The sequence below is a fragment of the Somniosus microcephalus genome, chromosome 6, assembly GCF_052327205.1.
Source record: "Somniosus microcephalus isolate GS21.2 chromosome 6, FLI_Smic_1.0, whole genome shotgun sequence".
In the NCBI taxonomy this organism is placed as follows: domain Eukaryota; kingdom Metazoa; phylum Chordata; class Chondrichthyes; order Squaliformes; family Somniosidae; genus Somniosus; species Somniosus microcephalus.
In genome coordinates, this window is record NC_140992.1 from 261,446,776 (window position 1) to 261,460,066 (window position 13,291).

At 44.6% G+C, this 13,291-nt stretch overlaps 1 protein-coding gene across 3 annotated transcripts; it reads right to left on the minus strand.

Annotated features, from left to right (window-relative positions):
• Positions 1–364: 364 nt before the first annotated feature.
• Positions 365–12,438, minus strand: LOC147116703 (protein phosphatase 1 regulatory subunit 3E). Of its 3 annotated transcripts, XM_085991818.1 has the most exons (3): positions 11,345–12,437; positions 6,838–6,965; positions 4,702–4,786 (listed from the first exon to the last, which is right to left on the minus strand). In XM_085991818.1, exons 1-2 carry the CDS (start codon positions 12,209–12,211, stop codon positions 6,879–6,881), a joined length of 954 nt encoding a protein of 317 aa, XP_085847944.1. In that variant the 5' UTR covers positions 12,212–12,437; the 3' UTR covers positions 4,702–4,786; positions 6,838–6,878. The 3 variants fall into 3 exon arrangements, with proteins under 3 accessions (XP_085847942.1, XP_085847943.1, XP_085847944.1); XM_085991816.1 differs by lacking the exon at positions 6,838–6,965 and having other exon boundaries at positions 365–4,786; positions 11,345–12,438; XM_085991817.1 differs by having other exon boundaries at positions 4,654–6,965.
• Between the last annotated feature and the right edge of the window lie 853 nt (positions 12,439–13,291).

Consider the following 13,291-nt stretch of genomic DNA (forward strand, 5'->3'; position numbering starts at 1 on the left):
GGGGGGGAGGGTGGCGTGGGCATCATAGTGAAGATAGATCCTGTTCTGTTGAGATAGTCAAACACAACATCAGGAGTTGCTGCCAACAGGGATCCTGGCTAGCGGTTTCCCTTCCATTGTATTGCCCTCACTGCCACCTTGGCTGAGATCAGATAACTTGGCACAGACCAGGGATTTCTCAAGCCTTCCAAGAAGAGTGACTACATTTTTTATTTGGATGTGTACCAACTGGAACAGAACTGAATGAGTTCCTGGGGCCTCAAGCCAATAGCAGATAGTCAGCGGCTCCTTAAGTTAGAGGATTGCTTAATTATTATTTCTGAAAGGCAACATGCATTATTGAATAAAATGCTCACAGCTAGAATTTCAGGATAGTACATTTTATTTGACATCACAAAGTACAAAAATATAAAGCAATACTTCCACAATGAAAGGTTAACAAATAGAAAATACATTAATACCATTCTGTATACAGTCAACTTGGCCTGGACAAGTTTGGCTCCTGCAATCTCCCCCTCCTTTTCCAATAAAGCCATGGAACCTATGTATAGTGACCATTACAGAAGATTTAATTGTTAGCCAAGATTTACTGCATAAAGTACAGAACATTTGACCACAAACTGTTTGAACATTGTAACATCGCCGTGATTAGAAATGTCACCTAGCAGCACAATGTAGCACAACCCTTAAAAAAAGGCAATTATAGGGACTACTCTCTTCAAAGTGACGCAAGCGGACGAACAATTATTTCGTAACATTCTAAAGTACATTTAGGTCGTAAGTTTTCATTCCATAAAGTGGAATAACATGCAGGCATACGCACACACAAATAGTTGTCACCTGGGTCAGACACAGGTCAAACACGTACAACGTAAGCTTAAAAAAAGAGCTTTTGTGGAAACTGTGGGAGCTTTATATATTCCTTTAAAATATTTTGGCAGATCGGATAGAACTGATAGCCATTAGTATTTAAATATTGCATAGTTCACAGATGTACTATTGCACAGATAAAGGTCAGGTTGGAAGCTCAAAAACTGAGGATTCTTTAAAAACATCTTCTAACTGAAGGCCAGATTGCAGGGAACAACATCCAGGAAAATTATCTTCAATTCGGCGAATTGGAGGGTAAAATTTTACAAGCAGCATCAATGAGAATATTTGTAATATTGTTACGTTTAAAACAAAATAACTTATAAAGCCGGGTCAAGGAAAAATAAATTGTGCAGGCCAAGCCCTTTCCTGGGAACCATCATAGAGGTTGGTTATCTGATTAGTCGCCCTGAAAATCCAGTACTTGATATCAAACATAAAAGAGTCTGTGTAGATGACTCACTTTTACAGGAAACTTTCGATTTACCGGCACCTAAATAACCGGAAATCTCGGTTAACCGGCAAAATTCAGGAGTAGGTTCAGGTAACTTTTATTACTTTTTTTACTCCATTTGTTGCTGTGCAAGGGTGTGGCTGCAGCTGTTGCTAAGCTACAGAGACGCTTGCAACTTGTGCCTATTGTTCTGAAGCTGTTGCTAAGCAATAGGGTTTGTTGCTTTATACAGAGCTCTCAGCTCCGTATCTTTTACTATAGCGTTCGGTTATCTGGAATTTTTGATGAACCGGCACCACGTCGGTCCCGTCCGTGCCGGATAAAAAAAAGTTTCCTGTAGTTTACTTGGCATTTATAATTCACTGGTATTATTTTACCAATCAGCATAGCCCACCTTAATTGTAGACATCCTGTCAGAAAAAGGGCCTAGATAAGGATTACTAGTTACACAGAGTTCACTACTACTGCAGCAAGACACCTCGCTTTAGTCAATATTAACAATAAAAATCACACGCTTTATTCAGTCACATATAGAATTTGAACACATAAGTGCCAACTCTAGTGATAGAATGAGGAAGATACTGAAGATTGTAGTCGGATAAACAGTCAATTCAGAAATTAAAACAGTATGCAGACAAAACAAGAAAGGATTGCAAGACACAGACATAATAATAGATACTGAAAGTCAAAGGCAAGGCAGACAGATATTCTGTATTTAATACAACACATACAGCTAAATTTCAAACAGCACATGCTGATATTTCATTTATAAAAATAGATGTAATTCTTTACATACATGTAAAAATACAGACATTTATCACAGTAAAATACTACGACACAAGTCACATTTTAAATTCCTAAAAGTAAGGGGGAAGGTAAATTTCATAAATGGGTGGACAAGATCATGTACTTTTATCTGTTGTTTTATCTGCAGTCTCCGTTTATTTTGGACAGTCATGCTGTCTCTCAATCTAAGAGCATAAGTAATAGGAGCAAGAGTGGGCCATTCGGCCCTTCAAACCTGCTCCGCTATTCAGTAAGATCATGGCTGATCTTCTACCTCAACTCCACTTTCCCGCATTATCCCCATATCCCTCGATTCCCTTAGTATCCAAAAATCTATCGATCTCTCTCTTGAATATACTCAACGACTGAGCAACCTGCAGAGGTTGTAGAAAGCTGTGTGGTCCTTAAGTACATTCCACTACACTGACCCAAAAGTATTTCTTACAAAAATGAAGCTATCGCTAGAATTACTGGTGACTCTTAGTTGCCCTTTGTTATCTCGTTTTCTGCTTTACAACAGCCTAGAAGCTGACATCCTGTCGAGAACTAACCCTCAGGTGACATTAGGGAAAGGTTTTCTTCAGTGGCATCATCAATGGGAATGATGGGAGTGTGAGCGGCACTCCATCATTACTATATACTAACCTGTGTTCTCTTTTCACATTACCTTTGTGTATATATTTCTATTTTACACCACTTTTACACCAAAGAGGGAACACACTGCAATATGAAATTTTGAAATGTGAGGGGGGAGGTGGTGGGGGAGAAACCCTATTGAATATGACCCTCCCGAGGAAACCATTCAAAATAATGAGTTCCTATTATCACAAACAAGCAAGGTACTGAAACAGCATGTGATATAGAACATCAGTACCGATGCTAATACATATGTGCACCGATACATGCCCCCCTTCTCCCCTGAAGGTCTAGAACCATGCAGGGTCTAGACAGAGTAGATAGAAATTCTGTCCACTGACGGAAGGGTCGAGAACCAGAGGACACAGGTTTAAGGTGATTGGCAAAAGAACCAAAGGTGACATGAGGAAAAACTTTTTCACACAGCGAGTGGTTAAGATCTAGAATGCACTGCCTGAAAGGGTGGTGGAGGCAGACTCAATCGTGGCTTTCAAAAGGGAATTGTATAAGTACCCGAAGGAAAAACACTTGCTGGGATACGGGAACAGGGCGGCGGAGTGGGACTAGCTGAAGTGCTCTTGCAGAGAGCCAGCACGGGCTCGATGGGCCGAATGGCCTCCTTCTGTGCTGTAACCATTCTATGATTCTAGGTGCTAACTCATACTGGGACCCGCAAAAGCATACTTTACGTCGGAAGTAACTGATCAGGAATGAAAACCCTGACTGATTTTTTTTACTCTGCTCCTTAATCCAAGGGGGCAGAGCCCAATTGAGATGCCTCCACTACTGCCCCAAATGGAACCATAACTCAGCACGGACCTTTCTGGGTTCCAAAGTGTGGGCTACATTTACCAACCCATCTACCAGGAAAGTTTTGGTTAACAATTTCAAAACTCGTTGGGCATTGCAATCAAGCGCAGTTGTAGGTTTCCGTGGCAATAGCAAAGGAATTCCAATTAGCTCTAAAGGAAATGGAAGATCTCAAAGCAGACATTACACTGGCTGCTAATTTACGTTGTTGTAAGGGAATGCTGCATCAGTTGTCCATCGAAAGAGTTGCTCAGCTAACCTGACCATAACAATGTTTTAATTGTGAATAAAGAACTTAAGGGCCCGTAATTTCCGATAGGAGGCTTCCTGCGTGCGGAGGCCTCCGATCGGGAAAAAATCTACGCCCTTACCTGAGGGCTCCCGAGGTCCGGTCATTTCCGATCCTGGGCCTCTCCATAATCGAAATGCGCAGGGCCCGCGTATCCCAGGGGCGCATGCAGTTCGCAGGCGTCCCTGGGATCACGTGGGCCAGGTGAGCCAATGGGAGAAGGGAATCCCCCTTCATACTTCTGACAGATGGAACAGGGGTCACTGAAAAAAGACATCAAAACATTACCTAAATTTTTAAAAAACCATCATGTTTGTAAAATGAGTTAAAATTACATTAAATTAAAAATAAACTTTTTTTTAAAGTATTTTAAAATTATAAATGAGTGAAATTTTTATTTGTTTTACTTATTTAAACTCTTATGCTGGTAAAAGCAGGCCGTATGCCTGCTTTTACCAGGTGTAAGATTTCTAAGGGTTTTCAGCGGGCAGAGGTTCTGCAGAAAGCGGAACTCTCCACCCGCAGAGGACCTTCTCCAGGGCAGGCGTCCGATCTGTCAAGAGCATTCTTGACAGATCGGAAATGCCGGTTTTCAGCGCAAGCGCTTGGCATGCCTGAAACCGGCATTTCCGATGTCTCTACGGGTGTGTACACAGCTCGTACACACCCGTAGGCATCGGAAAATAGGGGCCCTTGAATTTATACAGCACCTTGGCATGTCTCACAAAATGTTACAAAGTGCATTACATACAGTGTCAGCTGTGGCTAAGTTGGTAGCACCCTCGCCTCCGAGTCAGGGACTTGAGCACAAAAATCTAGGTTGACACACCAGTGCAGTGCTGAGGGAGTGCTGCACTGTCGGAGGTGCCGTCTTTCGGATGAGATGTTAATCCGAGGCCCCCATCTTGCTCTTTCAGGTGGAGGTAAGAGATCCCATGGCACTGTTTCGAAGAAGAGCAGGGGAGTTATCTCTGGTGTCTTGGCCAATATTAATCCCTCAGTCAACATCACTAAAAACAGATTATCATTATCATTATCACATTGCTGTTCATGGGAGCTTGCTGTGCACAAACTGGCTGCCGCATTTCCTACACTACAACAGTGACTACACTTCAAAATGTACGCCATTGGCTGTAAAGTACTTTAGGACATCCTGAGGTCATGAAAGGCGCTATATAAATACAAATCTTTTATAGATTTAAAATTTGGAGCTGTAGTGCATCATCTCCCCTTGTAGGTAGGTCCCAACTGCTAACTCTACTTATGTGGAGGCTATGATGGTCAACCTAGATTTCTCCATAATGCTAATTGGTATCCATCTATAGTCTGTTGTTGAGGGGAGAGAACAAGGGGTGAGGAAGGTAATGGAATTTGACAGTTGAGAATTTTGTACCACAGTTGCTTTTAATCCAGGACAAAACCAGATTTACTGAAGGTACGGGGCAATTCAGCAGTTTCAGAAACGGCCAAGATTGCCATGCCATCCCTGTTCTGTAGCTAAAGCCAAGTTATGATGAGATTGAAAAATCCTGTGTGGATCGTTTCTTGTGTCTCTTTGAATATAGTAAGTACCAGATGCTGCACAGACTACGGACTCGCCTCCTTCTCTCCCTTCTTATGAGGGGCCTGGATAGTGTGGATAGGAAGGACCTATTTCCCCTAGCAGAGAGGTCAATAACCAGGGGGCATAGATTTAAAGTAATTGGTAGAAGGATTAGAGGGGAGTTGAGGAGAACTTTTTTCACCCAGAGGGTGGTGGGGGTCTGGAACTCACTGCCTGAAAGGGTGGTGGAGGCAGAAACCCTCATCACATTTAAAAAGTACTTGGATGTGCACTTGAAGTGCCGTAACCTGCAGGGTTACGGACCAAGAGCTGGAAAGTGGGATTAGGCTGGATAGCTCTTGTTCGGCCGGCACAGACACGATGGGCCGAATGACCTCCTTCTGTGCCATAAATTTCTATGATTCTATGATTCAAACAGTGGACAGGAAGTTTAACAATTGCTACTGAGCTTTTGACAAGTTGTTTTTCCATCTAAGCAAGGATATTCCTCACCTAAGAAAGGATATACTTGCCATAGAGGGAGTGCAGCGAAGGTTCACCAGACTGATTCCTGGGATGGCAGGACTGTCGTATGAGGAGAGATTGGGTCGACTAGGCCTGTATACACTAGAGTTTAGAAGAATGAGAGGGGATCTCATTGAAACGTATAAAATTCTGACAGGGCTAGACAGACTGGATGCAGGGAGGATGTTTCCCCTGGCTGGGGGGGTCTAGAACGAGGGGTCACAGTCTCAGGATACGGGGTAGGACATTTAGGACTGAGATGAGGAGAAATTTCTTCACTCAGAGGGTGGTGAACCTGTGGAATTCTCTACCACAGAAAGCCGTGGAGGCCAAGTCACTGAATATATTTAAGAAGGAGATAGATAGATTTCTAGACACAAAAGGCATCAAGGGGTGTGGGGAGAGAGCGGGAATATGGTTTTGAGATAGAGGATCAGCCATGATCATATTGAATGGTGGAGCAGGCTCGAAGGGCCGAATGGCCTACTCCTGCTCCTATTTTTCTATGTTTCTATGTAAAGCTTTAACAGGTCAAAGTGATTGCTACAAGACATCCAACCACACTATATCAACATTCACAAAGGCCACACTATAAACAAGCAACAAAAAAAGTTTAAGTTGGTCGATAGTAGAGATTTTTTCTGGGGGTGTGGGGTGGGGGGAGGCTGGCGGAGGAGTTGGAAACGGAAGGTAAAGGAGTGCTGAAGTTTGAGGTGTGGCCTACATGTGTGTCAATTCATTAGTGTATTTCCTCACTCAACGGCAAAGTGTGAAATAGATGGGCTATGTTCCCAAAACTCTGACTGGTTTCAAAATCATTTCTGGCAATATTGCTCAGCAGCATAATAGCACAAAGTGACACGGCAGGAAATTAAGTTTGATGGTCCTGTACAAAGCAAACTAATAAAGAGAAACCCTTCCAACCTTTAAATGTGTTCAGGCTTCAGATGAGCAATCTGAGGAAATTACATTTTCACAGCACAAATCAGGCCAAGTACAAATGTCAAGTTAACACTAATCTCCAGACCTCCTTCACAAACCAGCAACAGGAGCTGTGTAGAGAAATGGGAGTACAGGCACAGGGTTAGGAGTATTCCAGTCAAACCAAATATGTTCCAGGCCAAATGTCAATAGCATTTTTTGTTGGAAGCAAATCTTCGAATGAAATAAAGGTTTTTTTCTTAATAAAACCAATTTTTTTTTGAGAAACAGATTAAGTGAAGCAACTCTGTTGAAATAGGCCGGTTGTTCACTGCTGACACCATCTATAGATTTCAAGAGTGTCACATTCTTGAAATCAGTTACTGTAAAATCAGGAATTTATAATAATATAGAATCATAGAATCTTACAGCACAGAAGGAGGCCATTCGGCCCATCGTGTATGTGCCGGCTCTTTGAAAGAGCGATCCAATTAGTCCAACTCCCCTATTCTTTCCCCATAACTATGACGTTTTTCCCCTTCAAGTATATATCCAATTCCCTTTTGAAAGTTACCATTGAATCTGCTCCTACCACCCTTTCAGGCAGTGCATTCCAGATCATAATAACTCGCTGCGTGAAAAAAAATCTCCTCATCTCCCCTCTAGTTCGTTTGCCTTAAATCGGTGTCTTCTGGTTACTGACCCTCCTGCCAAGGGAAACACTTTCTCCCTAGTTTACTCTGTCAAAACCCCTCACAATTTTGAACACCTCTGTTAAATCTCCCCTCAACCTTCTCTGCTCCAAGGAGAACAAACCCAGCTTCTCTAGTCTCTCCACATAACTGAAGACCCTCACCTCTGGTTGCATTAATATAGAAAATAATGCAATATTGTTCAATTTTTTTTTTAAGGAATTGTGTGTGGAGTGAGGCCTGACTCCATTTTCTTTTGAAAGAAAATTTTGATCTGATTTTCTCCCTGTGTCAGTCTGTAGATTGTATAAAAGTAAATTATACTATTCCAAAAAGTCTTGTCCTTATAAGTTTCTTTTTTTGTAACAGTGAAAGTAAGTCAACATCTGTTTCAATTAAAAGTTACATTACATGTACAAAGAAAAGCAAAGATCTAGAAATACACAGGAGCCAGTCAGAGTCTGAAAGAGAATTATATATCCACATTTTAGACTGGATTTAATCAGAACCTAAAACATTGGCCATCTTCATGTTTCAGGCTACTGACCTACACCCTGTGTATTTCTGTTTTATTCCAAAATTTCCAGGATTCATTGGGCACGAAATTCGGTTCTGCCCCGTTTGGGGGCGGTAACCGAGTTAAGGCCAGACATTTAGCGCCCGGCGTAGAAGTACCGCCCTGGCTGCAAAATTCGGCTTACCGCCCCGCACAGGAAGTGGAGCACAATCTCGGGCGCTCCACTGCCTGGTGGGGCGGTAACCGAGGCGATGTCGGGCTGCGATCGGCGGCGCTCCGCAGAGCGCGGCCGCGTTTCAATGTCCCTCCCCTTCAGTTAAAGGGGAGGGCCACTGCGTACTCTGCAGGGCATCTGATGGCCCCAACTAAGCCACCAGGGCGGTATGGTGCCATGGCAGCAGCCCGGCATCAAGACGCGGTGACGGGCTGCACGATGATGGCCAGGACCACGCCACGGCCCACCATGGAGGGCCGAACTGGAGTTCGGCCAAAAAGAGAAAATGGCGGCACAGGTCGGGGCCGCACCTCCCCTTTAAATACCACCCCGCGAGCGGAGGTCGGCCCAGCTCGCGACGCGCGAGGCTGGTGCTGACATTGCCCGCGGCGGCCTCACGGGGCACAGCCGAATTTCAGCTGCGGGGTGGTAAGGGTTCGCGCCGCACGGCGATGACATAATCGCTGGTGGCGCAGCGGCCCAGGGCTCTACTGGTGGGGGCACGATGCTATCGGGTAGCACCTCAGCAACTTCCCACCGAATTTCTCGGGAGGCGCTTCCCCCCGGGCAATAAGCCCTTTACGCCCCATTAGAGCCCCCCCCGGAGGCGCTAACGGCAGGTGCAAAGGAGACGAATTTCTAGTCTATTGTCTTTTAAAAATATAATCTAATTACACATTACAGACAAACTGTTCGGTGTGTCTGTCCTCCAAGGAGACCAATCAGAAATCTGGTCCTGACATCCAAGGGGACCAATCAGAACTTTGGTGTTGCAAATAATTACAGCCTTTAAAAATCATTTGTTATCTTCATGCAGTCAGGTAATGCTTGCACCAGCATGTTAAACATGGTTGCGGGCCTGATATTTTATATTACATTTCTTGTGATTTACATGTTGCTCATAAAAATAAACTTAAAGTGAAGTAGCCAGGCAGGAAGCACCAAGTGGAACTTTTGTCAGGAGGTTGGGGGGGGGGGTGGGCTGGAACGAGGGTAAGACAAACCCAACTTGGGGTCTAGATTGAGCATCTTTTCCTTGTCTCCTAGCAGCCAACTAAGAACAGCACTGACGGCAAACTGGGAATAAGCTTACTTGGCCTTGCCTCTCGATCACATGGATACTGATTTCGTTTTAAAGGTATATTACATTCACAAAAAACAATGGAGGGCATTTAAAGAGGCTCTGCCACCACACTATCATCTTGCGAAACACCACCATATTCACCACTGGCAAATGGCAGGTTAAAGATTACTCAGCAAGGTGGAGCAAATTCAGACAGCCTTATTGCAGAATTTTTTTTTAAATTACATACATATATATTCAATGGTCATTTCTGCTGTGATATCACACAAACTTCTGAATTATGGAAAAAGTATAAACAATGCTGAGTACATTCTAGCACAAAACAGGGATTAAAAAATAAAATGTGTGGGGCATTTTCCACGAGATTCATCAAACACAAGGCAATAAACTTGGTGTGCCTTCTGTTTACATACCGAGTAACAGTGACCTAGCTCCACGTGGAAGTTGCAATGCAAAGGCAATTTTAAAAATCAGGACAACCCTATCAAAAAACAAACTTATAACAGATACAGCATCTGCCACAAAACGAGCAGAGGTTAATTCTGGAGCTGAACTAACACCGGTACTTCCCCCTTTAAACGTCTCTCCTTACTTTTAGGTTTAAACAAGGACACACAAGGAAGGTTTACGCACTATGACAGAGAATGAATGAAATGTAGTCATAGAGAAAATATTTATCTCTCAGTCAAAAAAATGCACACAGTATATATTGTGTTTTTCTCCCCTCCACCCCACTCTAATACATCGGTCTAAAGCTTCACCCGAGACAGTTTATTTTAGTTCTGAAACTTTTAATATAGTCTGTTGTATCCTTTACAATATCATTTTTAGAAATAGATCAAAAAGCCCAGAGCTTTTTTGATTTATCGGAATGCCTAAATTCCCTCTTGTCAGGTTTCAAACAGTTCTCTGTCCAGAAACAGATCAGGTTGATGCTTCACGACTCGACGAGCCGAATGGCCTCCTTCTGTGCTGTAACCATTCTATGATTCTAACTGCCCTCCCTGGTGGCTTACTCCACAAGTCTGTTACACTTTGCGTAAAGCAGTATGTCTCTGACTGACTCCACTTCCCTTTCTCCTAACATCTTAAAGGCCATGATAAGCAACTTGCCTGGGTCCTACATTGTCAGCACCCTTCTCAATTCTGAAAGGTTATTCAGGCCACCTGCTCCGAGTACTGCCAGACAATGTAAATCTTGTATGGGAAGGGGCTAAGAGGAAGTCTGCCTTATTTGTTCCAATGACATCAGGAACGAGTGGCACCGTGGTGGGCTTTGACGTGATTTGCAGTGTGTTTGCAGAGGTGAAGAAAAGATTTGCTAAGACACATTTTTATTCTAAAGATGGTGCAATTCTTTTATTAGACCTTGGGAATGAGCTATATTGGTCTCTGCATAATGCAGCCAATAGAAAAGTGCCAATTTTGGAACCGCAAAGTGCATTAAAAAAGGACTAAAATATTTACCCAAGTCTAAGATGGCTTCTGAAACAGAGGCTACCCCTGTCTCTCTCTATCTATCTATGGCTGATTATTCATATGGTCTCACATTACTCCTTATCTCTTTGCATAGGTTTCCCTTAACTCATTGGTATTAATGCATACCTGGTCACATGACCAAATATTAACAATCCCTTCACAAAACTAAAATTCAAGTGTTCTTCTTACTTAAAATAACTGTGACCAACTTTGCCTAACCCAAACATAGATTTAAAAAAAAAAATGATTTGAAGCAATTAACGAGAAGGTCCAGGTTTTAAAAGTGACACCACAGTTTAATAGCTTGAAACAGAAAAATAAAAGAGACCTCACATTTTTGCTTTTTGTTGTAATGTAGACAGGAAGGACGTCCTGGAACGGGCTCTGTGACACACAAACATCATTTTCTTGCAGATAGTAGCATTCCCCCCCTCCCCGCCCTCCCTTTTCCCAGTTCAAATGAAATGGATCCAGGCGTTTTCCCAGTCCTTGGGCGGGGAGACCTTGTACTTGTGGCTTCTTACCTGGTAGTCGGTGCCGTTGTTATTGTCCCAGTACTCCTGCCCCGCCACCGTGTAGCGGATGGCGAACTGGAGAGTGCCCCCCGTGTCCAGGAAGACGGGGGTGACCAGCTTGAAGGAGAAAAGGTCCGTCTGCCCGTCCGGGGCTTGGTCAGTGTAGGAGGCGGCGATTTCGGCGAAGGAGGTCCACTGGTTGAGGGTGTACCTGACCACCACCTGCTTCTCGTAGGCGACGTTGCAGACCCTGATGGACCCCATGATGCTGAACTGGTCGGTGGAGATGCTCTGCAGACACACTTTGGCCAGCCGGACCCGCTCCAGGAAGCCTGGCCGGCCGCCGGGGTTGGTGAACAGAGGCTCCAAGACGTGAGTGGGGTTGCCCAAGAACATGTCCACCATGCCCCTGCCCACCAAGCGCTCGGGCCGCTCTTCCCGCAGCCTGGCCATCACCCGGTGCGGGATCTGGGGCATGTCAGCGTCGCAGAAGTGCCTGATGGTGGTCAACTCCAAACCCAAGGAGTCGGCGAAACGGACACTCTTCCTCCTGGCCGGGCAGGCGGCATCTCGGTCTGAAGAGCGGGTGGCCCGGTCCCAGGGAGCTGGCAAGGATTTGGTTCTTCTGCGTTGGCCAGGGCTCGGGCTGTTGCTGGCGTCTCGGCTGCGTTGCTTCTCCAATTGGTGCTTGAGATGACAGCCGTTCTCCTGGACCTCAAGCCCCCCTCCTGCTCCTGCTCCTCCTCCTGCTCCAACACCACCACCACCACCCACCTCAGCCACGCTGCAATCATCGGCCAAGCTCTCGTACAACCCGGCCATGCAGCTGAAGTTCCGTGGGAGGTACAGGCTCGAATGCACCGCTGTCTTCTCCATGAGGAAGAGGGAGTAAGATAGTAAAATACTGGAGCAGGAGGCTAACACCACATCTTGGTGTGGCAGGACAGCTCGGTGTATGCAGCGACACTGCCGACCTTTCTCTCTCTCACTCTATATATAAGGAAAAATATATCAGCCTGTAAAAGAGCCGGGCTCAAAGTGCCAGTGACGCGATGACAAGTCAAGCCTTCGTAACTCCCCACTAGAAGGTGAATCCCAGGCTTCTAGCGACAGAGAGAGAGAGAGAGAGAGAAAGGGGGCGGGATTATCTTTAAAACCAAGGGCGCTAAGATAAATCAAACATAACCGGTTAGCCCTCCCTCAAACCACAAATTATCAGCAATATTTGAGCAAATATAAAAGGACCAGGTGACAAAACAATCCCTCCAGATTGGTTTCAGCCATACTGAATTGCTAAAAAGCAGTAGGGGTAGGACATTTAGGACTGAGATGAGGAGAAATGTCTTCACTCAGAGGGTGGTGAACCTGTGGAATTCTCTACCACTGAAGGCTGTGGTGGCCAAGTCACTGAATATATTTAAGATAGATTTCTAGTCGCAAAAGGCATCAAGGGGTATGGGGAGAGAGCGGGAATATGGTATTGAGATAGAGGATCAGCCATGATCATATTGAATGGCGGAGCAGGCTCGGAGGGCCGCATGGCCTACTCCTGCTCCTATTTTTCTATGTTTCTAAGCTACTTTTTTTTAACCCAAACATGACACTTCAAATTTGGGAATGGGAGGATGAATCCTGGTTGAGTTTGGGGAGAGAGACAGAGAGAAAGAGAGAAAGATCAGCAGCAGTAGCCCCCCCTCCTTCAAAGGTTAAAACTGTCCGAGAGGGCTGGTTATTCCAGGATCGCAGTGGAATCCCGCTTTAATGCTGTCACCTCCACATTACAAAGCGATTGCGGCAATAAAGCTACGTTATAAAGCCCCGTGTTTGGGAGGGTTTCCCGTTAATCTCTAACCTTTTGATGCCAGGACTCGTTGAAGGTAAGTTGCACATCAACTTCCAGGGAGAAGTGCCGAATTTTGATGGTACATAGAACATGGAAGGTACAGCACAGAAACA

What these genes read in the sequence shown, in the direction of transcription:
- LOC147116703 (XM_085991816.1), bottom strand. Translation starts at nt 12,211, where the DNA reads ATGGAGAAGACAGCGGTGCATTCGAGCCTGTACCTCCCACGGAACTTC. An exon ending in ACAACGGCACCGACTACCAG is followed by an intron (nt 4,787 to 11,344) that starts GTAAGAAGCCAC and finishes TCTTCGAAACAG; the next exon opens with TGCCATGGGATCTCTTACCT.